General features: G+C 49.4%; 1 protein-coding gene across 7 annotated transcripts in view; it reads right to left on the minus strand.

Annotated features, from left to right (window-relative positions):
- SZT2 (seizure threshold 2 homolog (mouse)) overlaps nt 1–19,106 on the minus strand; it is a 54,215-nt gene that overhangs the window by 23,593 nt on the left and 11,516 nt on the right. For 5 of the 7 annotated variants that reach the window (XM_017824639.1, XM_017824638.1, XM_017824636.1 and 2 more), the window contains exons 10-38: nt 18,104–18,335; nt 17,340–17,469; nt 15,954–16,096; nt 15,173–15,325; nt 14,729–14,843; nt 11,994–12,199; nt 11,402–11,626; nt 10,916–10,994; nt 10,476–10,573; nt 10,122–10,290; nt 9,531–9,645; nt 9,082–9,195; nt 8,391–8,588; nt 8,157–8,269; nt 7,560–7,701; nt 6,903–7,061; nt 6,023–6,227; nt 5,710–5,822; nt 5,004–5,262; nt 3,491–3,656; nt 3,316–3,408; nt 3,056–3,137; nt 2,636–2,920; nt 2,152–2,290; nt 1,771–1,887; nt 1,602–1,665; nt 1,047–1,232; nt 635–976; nt 324–513 (exon numbers count right to left, since the gene is read on the minus strand). In XM_017824639.1, the coding sequence (XP_017680128.1) occupies nt 324–513; nt 635–976; nt 1,047–1,232; nt 1,602–1,665; nt 1,771–1,887; nt 2,152–2,290; nt 2,636–2,920; nt 3,056–3,137; nt 3,316–3,408; nt 3,491–3,656; nt 5,004–5,262; nt 5,710–5,822; nt 6,023–6,227; nt 6,903–7,061; nt 7,560–7,701; nt 8,157–8,269; nt 8,391–8,588; nt 9,082–9,195; nt 9,531–9,645; nt 10,122–10,290; nt 10,476–10,573; nt 10,916–10,994; nt 11,402–11,626; nt 11,994–12,199; nt 14,729–14,843; nt 15,173–15,325; nt 15,954–16,096; nt 17,340–17,469; nt 18,104–18,335 (4,632 nt within the window). The remainder of the gene's footprint in view (nt 1–323; nt 514–634; nt 977–1,046; nt 1,233–1,601; nt 1,666–1,770; nt 1,888–2,151; nt 2,291–2,635; nt 2,921–3,055; nt 3,138–3,315; nt 3,409–3,490; nt 3,657–5,003; nt 5,263–5,709; nt 5,823–6,022; nt 6,228–6,902; nt 7,062–7,559; nt 7,702–8,156; nt 8,270–8,390; nt 8,589–9,081; nt 9,196–9,530; nt 9,646–10,121; nt 10,291–10,475; nt 10,574–10,915; nt 10,995–11,401; nt 11,627–11,993; nt 12,200–14,728; nt 14,844–15,172; nt 15,326–15,953; nt 16,097–17,339; nt 17,470–18,103; nt 18,336–19,106) is intronic. The other 2 variants (XM_017824643.1, XM_017824637.1) reach the window with 1 other exon arrangement.

Consider the following 19,106-nt stretch of genomic DNA (forward strand, 5'->3'; position numbering starts at 1 on the left):
ACCATAGGACAATCGGGCAGTGCTGGCCATGGGGAGGCAGTGCTGGGGAGTGGGGCTCTCACAGCCATCACTGAAGTCACCAGGGACTGCATGTCATTAGGGTTATCAGTGCAGCAGCACAGCCTAGTACCCCAGGTGCTCTTAAGCAGTGAATTGCCAGCATCCTGGCAAGGAGGAGACCAACGGTCCTGGGTACCAATTCTGGTATTTAGGGACTGGAACAGGAGTAGCAGTCACATTATGCATGCCACAGCCAGAACTGGGCTCTTCCCTTGAAAGTTTCTAAGGCTGAGGTACATCCTGCCCATGTTTGCAGCTCCTACCTTCCCTGCCCTGTGTCACGGAGTCAGTCAGGCTTGCTGCAGATGGTGTCACCAATGGTGATTTCTCACTGTTTCCCTTTTCAGAGGATGAGGATGGCAATGACTGTATGGTTGTCTCTGGAGTTGCCTCTTCCAGGGAGTCATGACCTGGTGCTCTGCTTTGTTCAAGTCTCAGCATGTCTCCTGGAACCTGCATAAAATGACCAAAAAAACAGGCACTAAAAAAAGTCCCATCACCCTCCTGCATCCTTCTACCTTCTGTTACCAGTGTCCCACATCTTCCTACCTACAGACCACCCAGTGCTTCTCACCTCACTCTGTGAGTGGCTGCCTCCACCTGCAGGGTTTCCTCTGTCTGGCACAGTGCGTGTTTCACTCTCTGGCCACTCCCAGAGACCCCGGGCCTCTTCTGGGAGGACACAGCCTGTGTGGTGTAACAGCTCAGAGCCCTCTGCCTCCGTTTCACTGCTCCCCTCCTGGCCTGCCTGGCCCAGGGCTGTCCTGGGCTGCCCTTCAGCTGGCTGCTGCAAGCAGGGTGACCCTGAAGGGTCTGGAGCTGCCCTCCTGGAGTGCAGGCGGCTGATGGAGACGTAGTGGTAGTCGTTGCCCTCTGCGTTAAGCATGTAGCCTGGCAGAGTCATTCTTCTGAACTCCTGCAATACAGGGAAGAATAAGCATCCTGCCAGCAAGGCGTATGACGCTGCCTCGGGGCTTTCTCTTTACCTCCTTGAACTTCTCCAGAGAGTGCTCAGGCCCAAAGACAAATTGGAGCAGCACGACCTCGCTGTGGCAGCTGGGCCGGCCCTTGGAGTTATAGATGTGGGTGGCCACCCGGTGCAGGATGGAGGTGCTGATGACCTGTGAGTGACGCAGTGCTGACACGATCTCATCGTCCAGGAGCCAGCGAATCTGAGCAGAGCAAGGACACAGAGGAAGACCTAGGTGACCTGCATTTGCAAGGCTGCCCCAATTCTCATACAAGCCCCAACAGGATGAAGGCAGCCTCTCTCATCACCCACATCCCTCATCTCCTGAATATACCTAAGAAAAGGCATTTAGAAGAGAGCTCTGCCTGTCTCACCCCAACTGCAGTAAGAATTTCGTCAGGGTAATCCCACACTTTTGGGGTGCACAAGGCTAACAGCCTGTGTGACAGGCTAATAGTCAGTTCTGCTGGCAGGCTGCAGCTTGGAGCAGGCTAGGAAGTGTGGAACAGCAGCTGCGTGCTGTGGCCACACTGCTCCAGATGGAAGCAAGAAGGAGGCAAGTCTGTCTTACCTCATTCATAGTGGCTTCTATAGCCTGCCTGTGCACTCCAGGGAGGTTGGAAAGGGCGGGGTGCCTAGGAGAGAGGAGATGAAGAATCAACCAGTCTCTCTGATTCATGCAGCCACCACAGGCAGCAAAGGGAACCTGTGAGGGGCTCACCACACCTGCAGTGCCATACCTCTCATCTCCGGTGGACGGGAGCCGTTCCAAGTTGTGCATGATATCCTCATCTGAGCGGAAAGAGGACGGCTGCCCTGGAGAGCGTGTGAAGGACACGCTGCTCTCCGAGGTGCATCTGTCACAGGAGAGAGCAGGCTGAGCACCAGCTTTTGAGCCAGAGAGGATAAACAGACACAGAACTAGATAAACTGGCTCCAGAGAAGGGAAAAGGGATCTCTACAGAAGGTGAGCCTATCTTGAAAAAAGTTTAGTTTTCTTAAGGCTGTGGCAGGCTCTGTGAGGAGAATCATGAGTCTCAGCATATGGAAATGAGCCAAGAATGGCCTTCTGGGAAAGGAAGGCAGAGGGTGGGTGAGTGACTTGGCCTCTTTCCACCTACCTGTTGTGGAGAATGTCTGTGTTCACAACTTCTATCTCCAGGGGCAGTGTCAGCACAAAGATGTCCAGGGTCACACAGAGGTCCCCCAGATCAATGGTGTTCAAGCCCTGGCAGCTTTCCAGGCAGCCCAGAACTTCCCCTGAGGAGAGATCACAGACCAAGGGACTCAAGCAACAAACATCTCTGCTTACACACATACACAGCCTGGTGGCAAGTACAGAGACTGCAAGAGGTGTCTGTCCCACACACCTGGACAGGCTCCAAAAGGCCACCATCTTCCATGATCCTTTCAACCCTCCATCACTAATCCCACATAGCAAGTGTGAGACCTGGTGGAAAAGCCCTTGTCTGATGCTGGCAGACCCCTGGGGCTCTGCACAGGGAGGGCTGGTTCAGAGTGACTGTTGATTAGGACACAGCATGTTTGTTCCAGGGCCTGCTCACCCAGCAGGAACCTGAAAGAAGCCCCAAGGATTGCTCTTACCTAGACAAGTTGGCAGGGACTGCACAGGCATGGAGCTGTGCTGGCTACGCAGCTTCACTGAGCAGGTCAGGTGCACAAAGAGAGGGGGCATCTCCTGCTCCAGGAACTCCTGCTCATTGAGTGAGTCCCCTCCCAGCACACTGAAGGAGTCATCATCCTGGTTCACCGTGTTGGAGTCTGAGAGGGAATCTGTGTCTGGGAACTCGTGCTCCAGCTTCTCACGGTACTCCACCTCCAGCTCTGGGTCACTCTCTGTGGCAATGCAGCATCCAGACACAGTTCCTGTTGATATAGGTTCCCTGTTAGCAAACCAGGTCCACATCTCCAGAGACCCCACCAGACACAGCCTAGCTCTGAAAGGCACCACCACAGCGAGACTACAGACGTTTTCTTCTCCAAGACAGAGCAAGCAAATTTTACCTTCTTCAGCTGCCAGTTCTGCCTCTGATCCCTCCATGTCCTCACTGCCTTTCCTGTCTGCCTGATCCCGAGATGCCTCTTCCTGAGATAGAGAGAGAAAGGGCAGATAGTAGAACCATGCCAGGCAGTGAAGCAGGCTGTTGATGGGCACCCCACAGACTAAGTCTACCCATGAGTCTGCCATCCTCAAATCCAGAACTGACACCAAGCAAAGCTACTCCACAAGGACTAGGTGCCTACCAGGGCAGCACCATGCCTACCTCTTTCTTGGCTGATGGTGGGCAATAGAAGAAATAGTGAGGATTTGATGGCACTGGCTTGAAATGTAAACTTCCAATTTCCAGGAATTTTTCCTAAAAGAGAAATCCGAAGTGTGAAGCAGACATCCTACTCTACCCTCCTGCTGGAGCCAGGTCAAGCTTGCACATTCCTCACCTGGATAATTTTATGCAAGTCTGGATGTGCCTGGCAGGGCTGTCCAATTTCCAGCAGCGAGAGGGGAAACTCTGAACAGCAGCTGGTGCCCACACTGCTCTTTGGCTCCTCCGTGGGGCTTGCAACATTATGGGAGTCCTGCTCACTGTAGTCCTCCATTTCCACACTGACAGGATTGTGGACAGGTCAGACAGGCCAAACTGAGAAACCAGACTTGCTGTATGTGTTCTCTATCCTGCAAGCATCCACCTCACAGATACCCAAACCTCACCTGTGTTAACACAATGCGACTCACCACCCAATCCCACAGCCCCAGAAAACCTGCCACTCACATGCCCAGATGAGGGCTCAGGCTGTCTGAAGCCAGCCCTGAGGTAGCTTAACCATGCTGATCCCACTGCCATGTCTGTACACCACACTACACACCCTCCCTGGGAAACAGAGACACATGGCTGGGTACAGGGACAGGCCTGCAGCAATCTGAACTACCAACACCCAGTCCAGGGGACCTCACAGCAAGTACCACTGTGCCAGCACCCAGTGCCTTGGCAGCACAGAGAGGAGCACAAAGTTCAGGCCTATTGTCACTCAGCAGTTTCATGGCAGAATCAGTCCCTAAAACTCAGAAAAAGCAATCTAAGGAGTGGGATGTTGACTGGTCAAAGCACTCCCCAGGTAGCCAAATTAGTGGTAAAGACAGCAGATCTGGGTGCAACACATCACAGGCTGTACATCCTTCAGTAAAGTTTATATAACCTGCATTGGGATAGGTGATTTGTAGTATCTGACACACACAAAAAAAAGTTCCCACAGTTTTTCTCAGGGAAAGTAGCACTCGAAGAAGTCATCTGACTTTTCAAACACTGAATGTGCTTCAAAACCATGTACAGTATAAGAAATAGGATTGGGGATTCCCAACAAATGCTAGTGAATGCACATAAAGGAACTGTGCAGAGGACAAAGGGCCAAAGTGTTTCTTTGACAGACACTAAGGCATAGCACCTTTTTCCCTCCTTAAGTTTCCAGAGGTGATAGATACCTCATAAACACCATAAGGAATAGAAAGGCAGAAGTTTATCAAGCATATTTCAATTCTGCCTTGGTACTTCTCTTGTGCATTTTTTTAATGAAAAAAAGTGACACTATTAATTAGAAAAAGATAACAAAGCTGTCATTTTCATCAGAGTCAACATCAAACTCAAATGAGTCAAGCAGTAGGAAATGCATAATTTCTCCAGAAACAAGTCTAAGATTTACTTGCAGACAAACTGCCCTCCAGCTCGGGCCAGATGGGACAGTAATGAGCCTGGATTATAAGAGAAAATGAAAGGATGGATGTCACCAGAGATTATAAAAAATAGGAAGTCCTAGTGGAGTATCTCACTGGAAATATCTGCTCTTCCATGTGGCTCTGTTAGACTCTGCCCTACAGCATTCCTTCTAGCAGGTGTTAAAAGATGCTTGAAGAAAGGTCTGTCCTGGCCCAATGCTAAGAACAGAACTGTGCCCTTACCTTGACTCAGAGACCAAGACACCTCGTTCCCTAGAGCTCTGATCCTCTTCTTGCTCTATGCTGCCCACTTGGAAGCTGGCTGTCTTGGAGTGTGTATGGAAATGCTGGTGGCTCTCTCGGAATGAGCGGACATGGCTGCACACCGTCAGCAGGAAGTTGGTGATATCAATCTCTTGGAGCAGCTCCTCACAGTAGTCCATGGCAGTAAGCAGGTCCTGGGAGCTGATGCTGTGTGACTGCTGAAGGCTCTTGAACAGCCCTACAGGTCAAACATGGTGCTTGATGTGAGGCAATGGGAGTCAGGCAATAGCCACGTATGGATCTTCACCAAGGCCCAGCACAGAGTGGAGTCAGTGCAGGTGCTGGGAGACAGGAGTCAGCCAGGGCACTTAATGCTATGTGTTAGTCTGGGCTTGGGTGATGCCAGAGTGCCCAGGGGATCTGTCACCCTGAAGGTGAGAGGAAAGCATCAAAGAAGGGATCTCCCATTACAGCACTCCATAGGTTTGGGAACAGCCTCTGCAAGGCCCATAGGGAATGCCCAGAGGGATCTTTAAATCCCTCCTGGTGGGACATCAGTCCCACAACTCCTCTCTTTGCTCGGTGTAAGATCACAAAGAAAATGAGACATTGTTTTCTTAAAAGAAGATCCAGGGTCCAGCCCCAACCCCAAGCCTGCCTCAGGTCCCATTGCACCACTGCTCACCTTTCACGTAGCACTGGTGGGAGTGCTCCTGCAGCAGTGTGCAGTAACTCACCAACTCCTTGTGCTTGTGGTCCAGCCAAGCAGCAGTTGGAGGACGTTCCAGAGACTGGGACCTGGAAAAGACAAACCACAGCCTTTAGTGCCAACGAAGCACGTTTTAGACTACAAATAGTTCTAACACCAGCAAAGCAGGGCCTGAGGGCACGCACAGGTAGTGGCTGCTACAAGGCAGAGAGGCCAAGCCAAGAGTCAGCCTCTTGTCAAGGAAAACTCCTCTGTTTCTTGTCCAGGAATCAAGTATAGTTGGTATTACCTGAAAAAGATGTCCCGAGGAGGACGGTGTGCCCGGGGGCTGACAAGCTGCTCTCGTAAGAGCTCCAAAGAGCAGCTGTAGATGTAAATGGGGCAGCGAAATCGGCGGCACTCGCCCAGCTCAGACTGGGAGCTCTGGCGACAGAAGGAGATATGCATATCTCTCCGTGAAGGGCCACTCTGCTCTCCAGGCTCACGGCTCCCTTCTGCAAAAGAAACAGTCCTCGGATAAGGGCGTTTGATGGGCTCCTTGCTCCTGGTCTGAGGCGTCACAGCCCTCACAGAAGCACCTACAGGAAGGTATTGGTTTTTCAAGCTTCTCACCACTCAAAACTCAGGGGCCCTTCTCCTTCACCCAGCACCCAGCCACTCAACCCAGTGCTTTGGCCACCCTGATCCCTTTCTTCACAGTCATGACTGTTCACCATCACCACCACGACTTCCTGCAGCAGCACAACCCTCTATCCCCATTGCAGGCCTGGCTGACTTGCACCAGGGGCTGTGCAATAAAATCCCATACAAAACTCAGACCTGTGCCCTTCTCCTTAAGACAACGTGCTGCTGACAGTGCCGTTCTGGACCATGACATGAGAGTCACTGACTTTCCAGTGCAGCCCAGTACTGCCTTTCCTAGTAGTTTCTATCTACCTGCAACCTCCTTGCCCACTGGGAACCAACCTTGGGCCACAGGCACTCAACTCACATTACACTCCTTCATCCCCCCATGAACATCACTGTGCTCCTTGTCCTGACTCTGCTGACTGCCAGGCAGGAGCTGACAGGACAGGCAAGAGCTGACAGATTCCTCCTACCTCTTTCTGCTCAACAGTATGCTCAAGAATAGCAAGGTTACTAATAGTTTAGCAAGGTGCTGTTGGTACCATGGGCTGGTGTTATGCTGAGGGTAGGCAATGGCACTGCAGCATCCCCTTCTTCAGCCCTGACTCGCTCTGCACAGACAGGTCCCAGGGGATCCTCTCCAGATCGACTCTCATCTTTTGGAGGTTTGTCCAACCCACAAGCCATCAGCTTCTGTACATCTGGAAGAAAACAAAATAAAATCACCCTCTGTCCAGTGAGAACAGCTTAACCCCTCAACCTACATTCCCAAGACAGTAGATGTCCCTGCTACCTCGCTGTGTGTAGAAGCAGCTTCACAGACTACTTCCACTAGAGCCTAGCAGCCTTCACCAGTGGCTCAGGGGAAGCCAGACCAGTGCCAACACCCAGAAGCAGGGACTCTCCCTCACCATGCCATTAGCAGTCCCCTTACTCCATTCATTAACAACCCCCTTGGAAAACCAGTCCAATGGCTGCAGCCAGTGAACAACTCAACACCACTCAAAAACCTTATGAGTGCAGCACCATGTCCAAGGAGAGAAGAGCAGGACATTCAGCACTTTGCACTATTCTATTCCTGGCCAAATGGTGCAAAAAGACTGAGTTTGAACTCCGCTGTTCAGTTTTCTCTCCATCCTACAAGAGTTAATTCTGTTTCTGCGGTTTTCCTGAGGAGGTGCTTGGCACTGCTGCCTCACCTGAGAAGGTGGCTGGCAGGAAAGTCAGGAACACATGCTGTGGGTTGACCAGCTTGGCATAACATCGCCACTGAGGGGGAAAGGGCCCCGTCGTGTCACTCAGTGTCACGTCATCCTCAGGCAGCTCTGTGTTGCCAAGGCTCTGAGGAAAGAGCAAAAGTTGGATAAACTCAGCACACAGCAACTACACGGAGCAAGTTCTTCCATGAGTGCTGGCTGGCACAGTGCTGAAAGGTCAGCCCTGCACATTCCAGGAGCAGCCTGGCTCCAGGAAGAACAGCACAATTAAGATATCTTAGCCAGCCTTGCTGGGGCTGGTTCTGACCTCCAGGCAGTGATTGCCCACGGTTTCTGAGCAATGTGTGGCACAGCATCAGTAACAGGCACAGCTGTAACAGGCTAAGCCAATGGTGAGTGCAACTATCCACACACCTTCCAGATTCCTGCTTGACTTCAGCCACAGGCTCCAGCTTAAACTGCTGCCAAATGTGGGGGAAACCAGCCACCTTTCAATCTTTCTCAGCCCTTCTAACTCTCCTACTCTTTAACAGCTGCTGCCTTGCATTCTGAAGGGCCTCAGGAGAAGCACAGCAGTACCTGCAGAGTACTTGTGGAGCCAGTCATATCCCTGGTGCCATTGCTGCCAACAAGATGATAGGATGCAGAAGCATCCTGCTGCTCCAGGGTGCCAGAAGCTTTCAGGTTTTCTTCTGAAATGGAGCACAGAGAAACCAACCTGAGAAACACCAGCTGAGGATGAGATTTGAAAGCAAGGCTCCTGAAACACCTCACAGCTCCTGGTGTCACTGCTGTCACACTCCTGGTCCTTACCTCTGATCACTGGGAGCGTGAAGGGGGGTTGATGGCCATCACGATCCCGTTGCAGAACCTGCTCCATGAAAGCCACATGATCAGCATCAGCCATGGGGATCTCCCGGTCACTGAGGTCATGCTGCAGGCAGCCATGGAAGAGGTTTAGTAGCATTTCATTTGGCACAAACGAAGAGTCCTTGGTCACCTCCTCATTCTCTGCTCCAAAACAGAACCACGGTAGCTTCAGAGACAGCATCTTCACAGGCACCACCTGCCCAGGACCCCAGGAGACAGCCCTTTGCAAAGCAACACCTCCAAACAGGAGTTTCCCCCAGCACTTCTGCAAGGCTGACTTGGAGGGTGTTGAGGAGGCCCTGGAGTTTCAGCATCATTAGTTACCCTGTACTGACTCACCCTGCTACTATAAATATTCTGGAGATGCTGGGGGTACAGACAAGAAACTACCACCACAGAGCAACTGTCTAGGTTTAATGTTTTCAAAAGCAACTCCTCCAAATTATCATCCCAAGAAATACAGCAATACAGCTGGGCAGCCCTGGGGCTGCAGAGTCAGGAAGAACAGCACTGAGCTACTGAAAGAGCCACAGCAGTGCTCCCAGCTACCGCCCAGGGAGACAAGGATGTGGAGCAGGATGCCCATAGCCACAGAGGGATGAGAAGAGGAGGCAGCAGGTGAAGAAACACCTACCTTTTGTCAGCATTAGGAAGAACATTTCAACCTGCTGGCACCTGGGCAACAGCTTCATGAGGTTGAACTGGAATGGGATCTCATGCACTCGAAAACCAGGCCCCATGTCTGGATCTGCAACAAGAAGTGGGAATGTAACATGCCTGTGGGCATAACATATCCCTGCTTCCCGGGGAAGGTCATCTGGACCAAGCTCTGCTCAAGCAGGATCACCTCATCACCTCTCCAGCCTAGGCAGAAAGCTTCAATGCTTCTTTGTCCTTTCCAGGATGAAGCCATTTCTCTGGCAGATTAGCATAAGTGCAACAAAGTGACCCACTGCCATCACAGTCTAAAAAGCTGTCAAAATACCTGTTCCACCTTCCAGAAACCTCTACAGGCCCTGAGACATTCAGGGCCTTGCTATCTTTGCTCCATGGAACTTGCTAGGACATGGGTGCTGGACTCACCTTCAGCAGCTTTGGTGTCTGAAGGAGGGCAGACCCACTCCTTGTTCTGGCACAACTGGCTGATGTACTCGAAGGTCAGCATGGTGGCAATGCACGCAAGGTCCCGGGGATAGAGCTGCAATAAGCAGTCAAGGCTCAGCTGTATGCAGCAGAATTATTACCCCCAAATGCAGGAGAAAACAGTCTAAAAGCAAGGAGAGAAAACACCCATAATCCTGCCCCCTGACTTGCCCTATTCTCACTCATTGCTCCCTCCTTCTCCACCAGTCCTTTAGCCTGTTTTCACCTTGCTCAGGAGCAGTGTTAGCAGGACTGCCTGCAGTCCCTGCTCTGGTCCAGCTTGCTCCCCTCTTCACAAAATAATTTGTATTTTTCCAGCTATCCCAAAACAGCATTGCATCCACTGCCTTGCAATACAGAAACTTTTTATGTCCAGTGGCTCGTTCCTCTTTTAGAAATGTCAAGCTCTTCTGTGAAGAGCACTCCCATCTCTTCTGGCCCTCAATATTCACTGCAGTGCTGTGGTGCACTCACAATGAACCCTTCTCCCTCCACAAAAGAGCCCATGCCCCTCCCCTTTCAAGGACTCACCGCTTTAGGAATTTTCTGGTAGGGCAAGCCATCGAGGTGCTTCCAGTTCTCAGCACTACTGTGGACATGGCCACTCTGTGGCTCTACCCAGCACTCAGTGACCAGGTTCAGTTCTGTGTCCACCTCAATGGCCTCTACCTCTGTATCATTGTCATCATCTGTGGAAAAGCTGGAGGAAAGACAAAAGCCAAGTCCTGTGAGATAGCACAGAGTCAGCAGCCCACTGCAGGTTTATAGGCAAAGCCCCAGTTAACCGGTGGTCAGTCCATGACAACTAGTTATCTGTACTAGATACAGTCAAGTCTGGAGCCATGACTCCACTGCCAACCCTCCCTCGGAGCAGAACAGCCTCACCTGTCTTTGGTGGAGGTGGAGTGGGGTGGGAAGAGGATGTATTGGACGACACAGGTGTGCTTCTCCCTGTCACTGCTGCTCTCACTGGAGCCATCAATCTGGAGGTGAGACACTGCATGAGCTTGGCCAGCAGCAACAGATCGACCTACCCAGTACACCCTAACACAACACAGGCCCATCATCCAGCTCCACCAGCACTGGTGGAGAGAGGGAGCCTGCCCCAGCCCCAAGAATTCCTCTAGCACAGCACACCCCTACCAGCAGAGCAGCTCTTTAACTGCAGATGAAGACATGAAAATGCCCAACCCACGAGTTGCTTTACTCTATCCCTATACATGTTAAGGGTGTGTTTCAGAAGCAGGTGACAAATCCTGTCACAAGAAGGTGTATCCACCCCATAACCAGCAATGAAGGACTGTGTCCACAACACCCATGCTCACCTGTATGGGCAACTCCAGCACCATGTTGATAATTCCATCCCCACTGGATGCAAAGTGAAAACCCTCTGACAGACGAACCCTTGCAACAGAGAGACAGTCAGACCTCTGTCAGAGGACTTCTCCACCCATGCTGCAAGCCTTAAATACAAGACTGACTGTACCCATCACCCCATAACACCCTCTTTCCCAAGACAGGGAGCTGCACGCAGGGAATGGGGAGATGAGACACCACACAGAACAGCCTGTGTGAAGATCAGTATATTCCAGTTACAGTAACCCCTCCTGCCCTTTGGTATGTTTTCCAGGACTTCTGATTTCCTCGACTGCAGCTGGGTAAAGCATTGACCCAGGTAGCTCTAGAAGCCGTGTTCAGGACCAAACACTCTGCAAAGGGGTTCTCTATAATAAGGCTTCAGATCCAACTTGCTTTACCTGCATCCCCTGGACTAGCTGGAGAAAGGACTCCTGTTCAGCTGTGCAACTTACTCTGTGAGTGTGGAAAGCAGCTGGGCCACAGCAGTGATGGGCACAGCCGGTGCCAGCCCTGACTGGACACTCCAGATCCAACGCTGGTGGTAGAAGTACCGGGACAGCGAGGCCAGGGTGGAAGAGGCAGTACGATTGGCCACCATAGTGAGTGGGCCAGACACTGGGGGGTGCTCCAGGTTGAGAATGAAGGGGGCTCGATAGTCAGAAGGCAGCTTCTCATACCTGGAAAGGGCAGAAGTGTGGTGTGCTGAGATGGAAAAAATCTTTTTTTTTTTTTTCTACTCAGGGCCAGAGCTGTTTAGATCTACTTGCTGGGCCCAGGACAGAGCCCTCCAGCAGCAGAACATGGCTGGCCCAGCACAGGATCCTGCTCAGACAGCAGTAACTGAATTTACTTCTACATCACATTTAATTAGGAGTAACAATAACCCCTGCTGCAAGTCACAGCCACACAACACAAACCCACCACAACAAGCACCAGCTTCACAGCACTCTCACCCTAAAACTGGCAGCACCATCCACAGACCCTCCCCTTTCCCACTTCCCAGTGCAAGGAGACTGTGCTGATGGCCTGGATCCCCATCACTACCTGATAAGCAGCTTCTCCAATGGTTTGTGCAGCACAACAAGGCAGGGTCTGTCCGAGAGGGCTGACTGGGCCCCAGCCACAGGTGGAGACTTGGAGGGAGAACTACTGCCAAACATTTTCCTCTTTGCTTTTGGAGTTGCCTCCTTGCTCTGGACCCTGTGGGGAAAGCGCAGCTGCAAGATTCGGTCCCGTAACTCCTCCACTATCTGTCATGGCAAAAGCAAAAGGTAAACGTGACCAACTTTGTCTGGAGACATAAGCTACTCAAAATAAGCATCCAGAACAAGAGCCTGACTAAAAAGAATAGAACAATCCTTGAATATACAGGACAGCAGGAGTTAAAGGTCATTTTAGTTCTGAGGCACTAGCAAGATCAAGATGACACAAGGCTTTTTCGGTCCATATTTTAACAACTACAAGTATTTTTAAAAGCAAAAGAAAGGTCAAAAAAAACCCAAAGATGATTTCAAGGCTGAAGAAATTGCCTTTCAAAAACTCAGATGAAAAACAAATTAATTGCATGCCAGCTCCTCCGCAGAAGCAGTCCGAGCACCCACTCTCATTCTTCTCTCTTCCTCAACAGCCTACAGTAAATGTAAACTAGCCCATATCAGCTGTGGGAAACAGTCTGGCTCTGTCTTATGCATTCCCCCATGATCACATTCATGTGTCAAACCTCTATGGTAAAAGGTTTCAGGAGCTTAGGTTATTTTTTAGGTTAATTTTTTTCCCGTATATTTTCACAATGACTTCCTGATTACTCTTTTTAGCTTTTAGCAGCTCTGAATATGGTTCTACCCACACCAGCACCTGATTCTCACAATAGCCCAGTGTTTTCTTTGAAATTTCCATGGTTAGGCTTCTTTTCACAATATTTGTTCAATTCGTTTCAATTACTATTACCATTGTAGGCAAACGAAGAACAGCAGCTCCTCACCTCCTTCCTCAACACTAATTATTTCAGTAACTTTCCCCATCATTACTGTGTCTTTTGCAAGGAAAGGGGCATCCCCAAATCTAAACGCTGAACAGAGTTCTTTTCCATACTATGCTGCCACTTGGGTCCCCTTCCTGGTTTCATATTGATATCACAGGATCACTGATGGTGTTTAAGCTCTCAAACCCAAGGTGCACTATTCTGCAGTTATCAATACTGGCTTCCAGCCACCATTGTGCTGCTCAGGTGTCACCCAAGCACAAGGTTGAAATAGTTTTGCACCACCTGCACGTTTTCCCAGCTCATTATCTGCTACCTTTCTACAAATGAGTTCCCTAACCTTTGACTGGAAAAACCATAAACAGCTTCCGCTGTGATGAGAACAGAGCACTTTTACAACTTACTTCTTTTGTCCCTCGAGACACTTTCTGTTTTATGACACCTCATTCCTTCTACAGTTGTACCCTATATGAAGTCTCACCAAAAGTTTTCTGAAAGTCAGACTGTACCAGGTGCTTCCCTTCCCTTCTACATTGGAAACTTGAATAGCTCAGCACAAAAACTGCTTTCCCTTAAACAATGCAGGCTAAATTCTACTGCCATCCTCCACACTGGGTAGATGATCAGCCTTACAGCAGGCAAAAAAAAAAAAAACAACAAAAAGGATTATGTATGATACCATTTATGGTTTACATACAGCTCCTACCACAATGATCTGGAGCTTGCCCACAGTTGCAGGGTATGGTGTCCATCTCACACTTTCTTCATGAAATAGATATTAACTTACACCTGCCAGAAGGAACTCCTTCATAAAACCTGTCACTTGGCATTAGCAGCCCACATGTTGGCCCAGCAACCAGTGCCCAAAACCTGGATCCCCTAAAGACATGAAAGGGCAGATCCTCCAGAACACCACAACATTTAGCGGTTCATTATCTCAGAAAGAGATGGTCCTTCCCATGTTTGTCAGCTTCTCCTCAGACTAATCTCTAACACTAAAGCTAAGTTAGACAAACCAAAGATCTCTTTCATGAAGATAAAAGATATAGGTTTAATGATAAACCTCTTGTTTATAATAAAAACTTCACATAGTTTAATAGCAGGCCATCTTTCTCATACTTCAGAATACTTAGACTCGTCTCAGCCATCAGACCTGGAGAAACAGCCCACACAATAACCCCACCTTCTCCATCTGACTAGGGCAGACCATTTCTTTTGATACAAAAAGGTTATTAAAAGCAGACTTTTACCTCCTGAAAACATTCCCTGGGTATTTTTTTTTCTTTCCCTGTACTGCTCATGTGGGGCATTGTTTGAATTTTAAGTCTTAACTCCTCCCTACCTGATAGATTAAGTATACATAAGCAATTCACCATTACTGGAACAGATAGCCCAAGGAACATGTAGTACATTCATCACAGAGGTCTTTACTGATGAGTCAGACAAGTTCCTGAGAGATGGTATTGATTGTGCTTTTGTCACAAGGATGGGCCAGATAAACTTTGAGTCACTTTGAGCCCTGCGGTTGAAATAAGCAATGGGAAAAACATTCACGTGACCAGCTATTCTATTGATCTTTGAGTCTTTGGGTTTAGATCTTCCACAGACTTAACACAGAAAGTTTGCCCAAACTGACCCTTTCTGTTACAGAACGTTCACACTCATCTAAGCCTTAACATAGTAGTTACTTATTACAGGGTACCTGCCCACAATGACGCCTGTGATCTACCCACAATTCCCACATGCAGAAGTCCTTGTGCTCTGCTCCTACCCCACAAAGCAGACAGCCAGCTCTCACCTTGTTCCTGGCCTGTGCAGGTGTGCCAATGGGGAACCCCAGTCGGAGGACCATGCAGGGAGCTTTGGAGATGATCCGTACCACATAAAACGAGGAAGGTGTAAGATCCTCAGAGCTAGGGAGGAGGGATTAAGACAGGGCTGAAATAGCATGGATCTTGCTGCTCTGTTGTGCCAGACCAAGTACAGGCTTGGTCCACAGAGCTCAACAGCCCACACAACTTCGCAGTATCAGTTCTGACAGGCAGAAACCCCCCAGCTGGCTTCTCTTTCTCTCTGGGCTGTGCCTGGAACACAACTGCACCAGTCCAGAAATCGCAGGATTTCACACCCACTTGTCTAACTCTTATCCTCTCCTCTAGACATCTGCTTCAGGCCCATCACCACACACTGGTCTAACCAGATCTTCGCTCTGGCCACGCAGCACCACCTCAGAGCCACTCACCCATGTATCAGTTTGACGTAGGAATAGCCCTCCACCAGCACGAAGCTGCTCCAGTCCCGCAGCAGGGACGTGAGTGCCGAGTGGGAGATGCGGCACTGGATGGTGCTGTAGCGGCCGTTGTTGCCTGGCGTGTGCAGGTGCTTGGGCACAGGCCTGCAGGGTGGGGCAGAAGGTCATTTCAGGACTACAGTTTCTCTTCTTCCCTCAGAACCCACAGAGGCTTTGCTACATCCACTGCAACTCATCCCCCGACCGGTGTAACAGCCTTATTCCTTCACAGCAGACAGTGCACAGGCACCTCCCCTAATTGTGCATACTCCCTGAGCCACAGGGATCTCCACCTTGCAGAGAGCACATCCCTTGTTGTATCCTTTCTATCTCCCTCCATTCAATATATGACTATTATTCATATAATTCTGCAACTAGGACCCCTCTCAGGAAAGCAATGCTTTTGGGAAAGATGTTTTCCAGCAGCAAACAAAAACTCCCAAATGGATGGTCCCACACCCCAGCCTGCAATCAGGAAATCCAAACCCAAGAGGTACTTGAGAAACAATTTATCCTCCTGAGAACAGCCCCCACTCTCAAACAAGATGACTTCCCAACCCTACCATACCTCCCAGATAAACAAGCCTTCACCATCCACCCAATAGTGAGGCCCTTCCCTCGGCCACAGGTACCCACAGAGCCGCTACAACTGCACAAATGGGCTGAACTGGACACCTGCTTTCCCAGGCTGGCCCACACAGTGCACATGAGCTCAGCCCTGCCCATTACATACGTGTCATGCTCCAGAAGGACGACAATACGATGCATGTGCAGCCACCTCTGCCAGAAGTTGGCATCCATGGAAAGGATAGGCTTCCAGTAGGAGGCAAACTGGGAATGGCTTGAGTCAGACCCACTGTGCTGCAGGGACAGCACCTGAGAAAGTGACAGGACAATATTCAGCAGGGAAGTGTCTGGTTCCACCCAGAGGGAGCAGGAATTTCTCTAGCAGCTGAGCTGTGTACGCCTAGAAGGCCACATCCCTTGCTCTGGGTGACTTCCTCTGAGCAGAATAAGCATGTTCACATTGAAACAGGCAGTTCAATGTAAGCAAAAATAAATTAAGCTCGTGAAATGTCAAGTTAATTAGGAATTTGACTACTTAGCATCAAGTAAATCAACTGTGAAAAAGATGGCATATGTAATGGTGTGCTTTCTGATCGAGAGGGGGATATATGGCTTGTGTCAGTAAAGCAATTAAACACTGAGATTACTCAACTGAGAGTACTTATGCAAATAGGGTGCCAGAATGGGTGGCATTGGGCAACTCTAATATATTTGTATGGTAACACTGATTCCACCAACTACAGCAACTCTGCCGACACAGAAATAGTGGTGGTTAGCCATAAGAAGGGAGGCTCCAGATATACTGTGGGATACATTACCCTACAGAGGGAAAGTGTATTCGGCAAAACTAAAGAAGGGCTTAAATAATAACATTAAAGGGATAGTTCTCCTAAATTAAAGCTCCCCTAGTTTTTCTGCTAGTCCTCTTCTATCAATGCCAAGGACACTGCTAGCAGGGAACAGATAATATGCTGGCATTTCTGCTCAGTGAGCTTCAATGGGTTTGAATTTTGCAGTGGAAACCATTAGCTCATATTTTGTTTAGTTTCTGCTGTGCAGATGACAAGTATCTCTCTTGCACCTTCCACGTGAGTGCTCAGAGCAATGAGCCTATTAAACAACTATTCAGCACATCCTGTATCTTCATCTGACAGTACTGAGCTACACCAGCACACAAGACTGCCAGCAGCAACTCCACACCTATGAGGAATCCACTGAAAAAGCACAGCAAAAGTAAGTGTGTCAGCCTCCCTATCAGTCTCACACACCACATCACTACAGGAGAAGGCTTCACAGCACACTTGGGAGACTTGCTGTTGGGCTTAGAGGTGTAGCTGCAGCAATGAAGACATAGGGTGATATCTCAGAGGGGAAAATGTATGGCACAGGATGTTCTCCGCACTACACCTGAACTCACTTACTGAGCAGGACAAGATGAAGACAAGATGAGCAAGAAATGAAGCTGTCATGTTTTGAGATTTCCTAAATGCAAGACAGAATAGGCATGTGGTACAACCTATCCCACATTAAACAGGAGAGAGAGGGAACATACCGGAGTGGTGGAGCCTGGGGGGATGTAGAAGAGGGGCACGCCATTCTTGGTGCTCTCAGGAATGGTGAAGTGTTCTGGGACTGTGTCAAAAGACTGCAGATGAACCAACATCTGATCTGTCTGGTTGATGCTGAAAAAGAAGAGGCAGTTAGCCCCAAAAGCCCATGCTCTCCCCCTTGCTGCCCCAGCCAGCCCAAGGCCTGCACACACAGCATCCCCTGTGACTGAGAGCCCATCCACACCAATGGAGCTTTCTTGGGCAATGCTGGGATTCAATGCTATGAACATGTTAAAGGGGTTCCAGCGTAATAGCCTAATATATAAGGAGGATGATCAGAGTTGGAAATGAAGTGCTAGAAAAGGAATCTGCCAAACAGTAGGGAGTAATGGTCACCCTGGCCAGGAAATGGTTATAACCCAATGGCCCTTCAGCCTTAGACATGTTTGCTCCCAGTGTGACCACAAAGCACAGCTGCAAGGGTGTGCTGTAAGAACACATGACCTCCATGGGATGGCAGTCAGAGGTAAGGTTTGCAACACAAGATCCAGATTCGGGAGCAGCAATACCATCACCACAAACCATTCTCACAAACCAGGTCACAGACCAGTCCCAGTCTTTTCTGGCTTGTTGCCAGTCATGCCTCTTCCTCAGAGCACATTCCTTTTGGACCTTGGGTTGGGATGGCCACCTGCATAAACCATGTCTTAGCATGCCAAGGAAGGAATTAATTACACTGGAAACTGCTGGGGACAGTGCAGCTCACCTCTGCAAGGTGTTCCAGAAGCGCCGGATGACTGTAGTGCGGTACAGGCTGGTGATGGGCTTCCTCATGGTGCAGCTGATGTCATGCAAAATGTCATAGCTCCCCTCCATCGTCACCTCCACCCATGTGCTGCGCTTCGAAGGGTCCAGGGGCCAGGGAGTTACAGCCAAGTACTCAATCCTCATGTTATGCTTCCAAAGCAGCACTAGCTTGACCTCCAGCTGAGACCCACCTGCATGGGAGCAGAAGAGTAAGTTCAGCTGCTTGTTGAATACACATCTGAGCTTTTACCTCTGACCAGGGATTCCTGAGTACCATGGGATCATTTGATCACTATGAGGGGAACAAAGTAATCTAACAACTGTTTGCTTTCACTAAGTCACTCTCTCTCCTCTGCAATGAAGAGAGGCTTTGCTTGCACAGTAGTATTTGGTGAAGAGCTCTCAGTTCTTTAAATGTACATGTACTATATCTACACTAGAGAAGGAAACAAACTCAGAGGAGGTGCTGATATTTGCAATGGGCTCTTCTTCACAGCTTTATCTTTGTTTCCAAGAAAACTGTTGCTTTGCACTTACGAACAATTCGTTAAGCTATCAATTTTCTCATCTGCACTCTGCAAAGTTAATCTATCCCACTGCAGACACATGGATATCTGGACATAATGGGCACAAATCATGAACAACCTGGAAGGTGAGGCTCAATTCTTGAAATAACCTCTGTTCATCCTGCATAGACCATATTTCATGCAATCTAGAACTTCAAGCATCACAGCTTCTCACCATGTTTACCTTCTCCTCCCAAAGTTAAGATGCTGAGAACGAATATTCACCTGTTCTTCAAACTGTACATTTTTACCTTTTCCTTTAAGCGAGCCATTGCATCTCTATCAAGATTAACACAAACACCTGACACACCAAGCCTTGCTGAGCCAAAAGAGCAGAGAACTGTCACACTCCTGCTGACTGTGCAGGTGTATTTGTACTGAAACATCCCAGGGAAA

Source organism: Lepidothrix coronata, unplaced genomic scaffold (genome assembly GCF_001604755.1).
Source record: "Lepidothrix coronata isolate B3197 unplaced genomic scaffold, Lepidothrix_coronata-1.0 Scaffold112, whole genome shotgun sequence".
Lineage (NCBI taxonomy): Eukaryota > Metazoa > Chordata > Aves > Passeriformes > Pipridae > Lepidothrix > Lepidothrix coronata.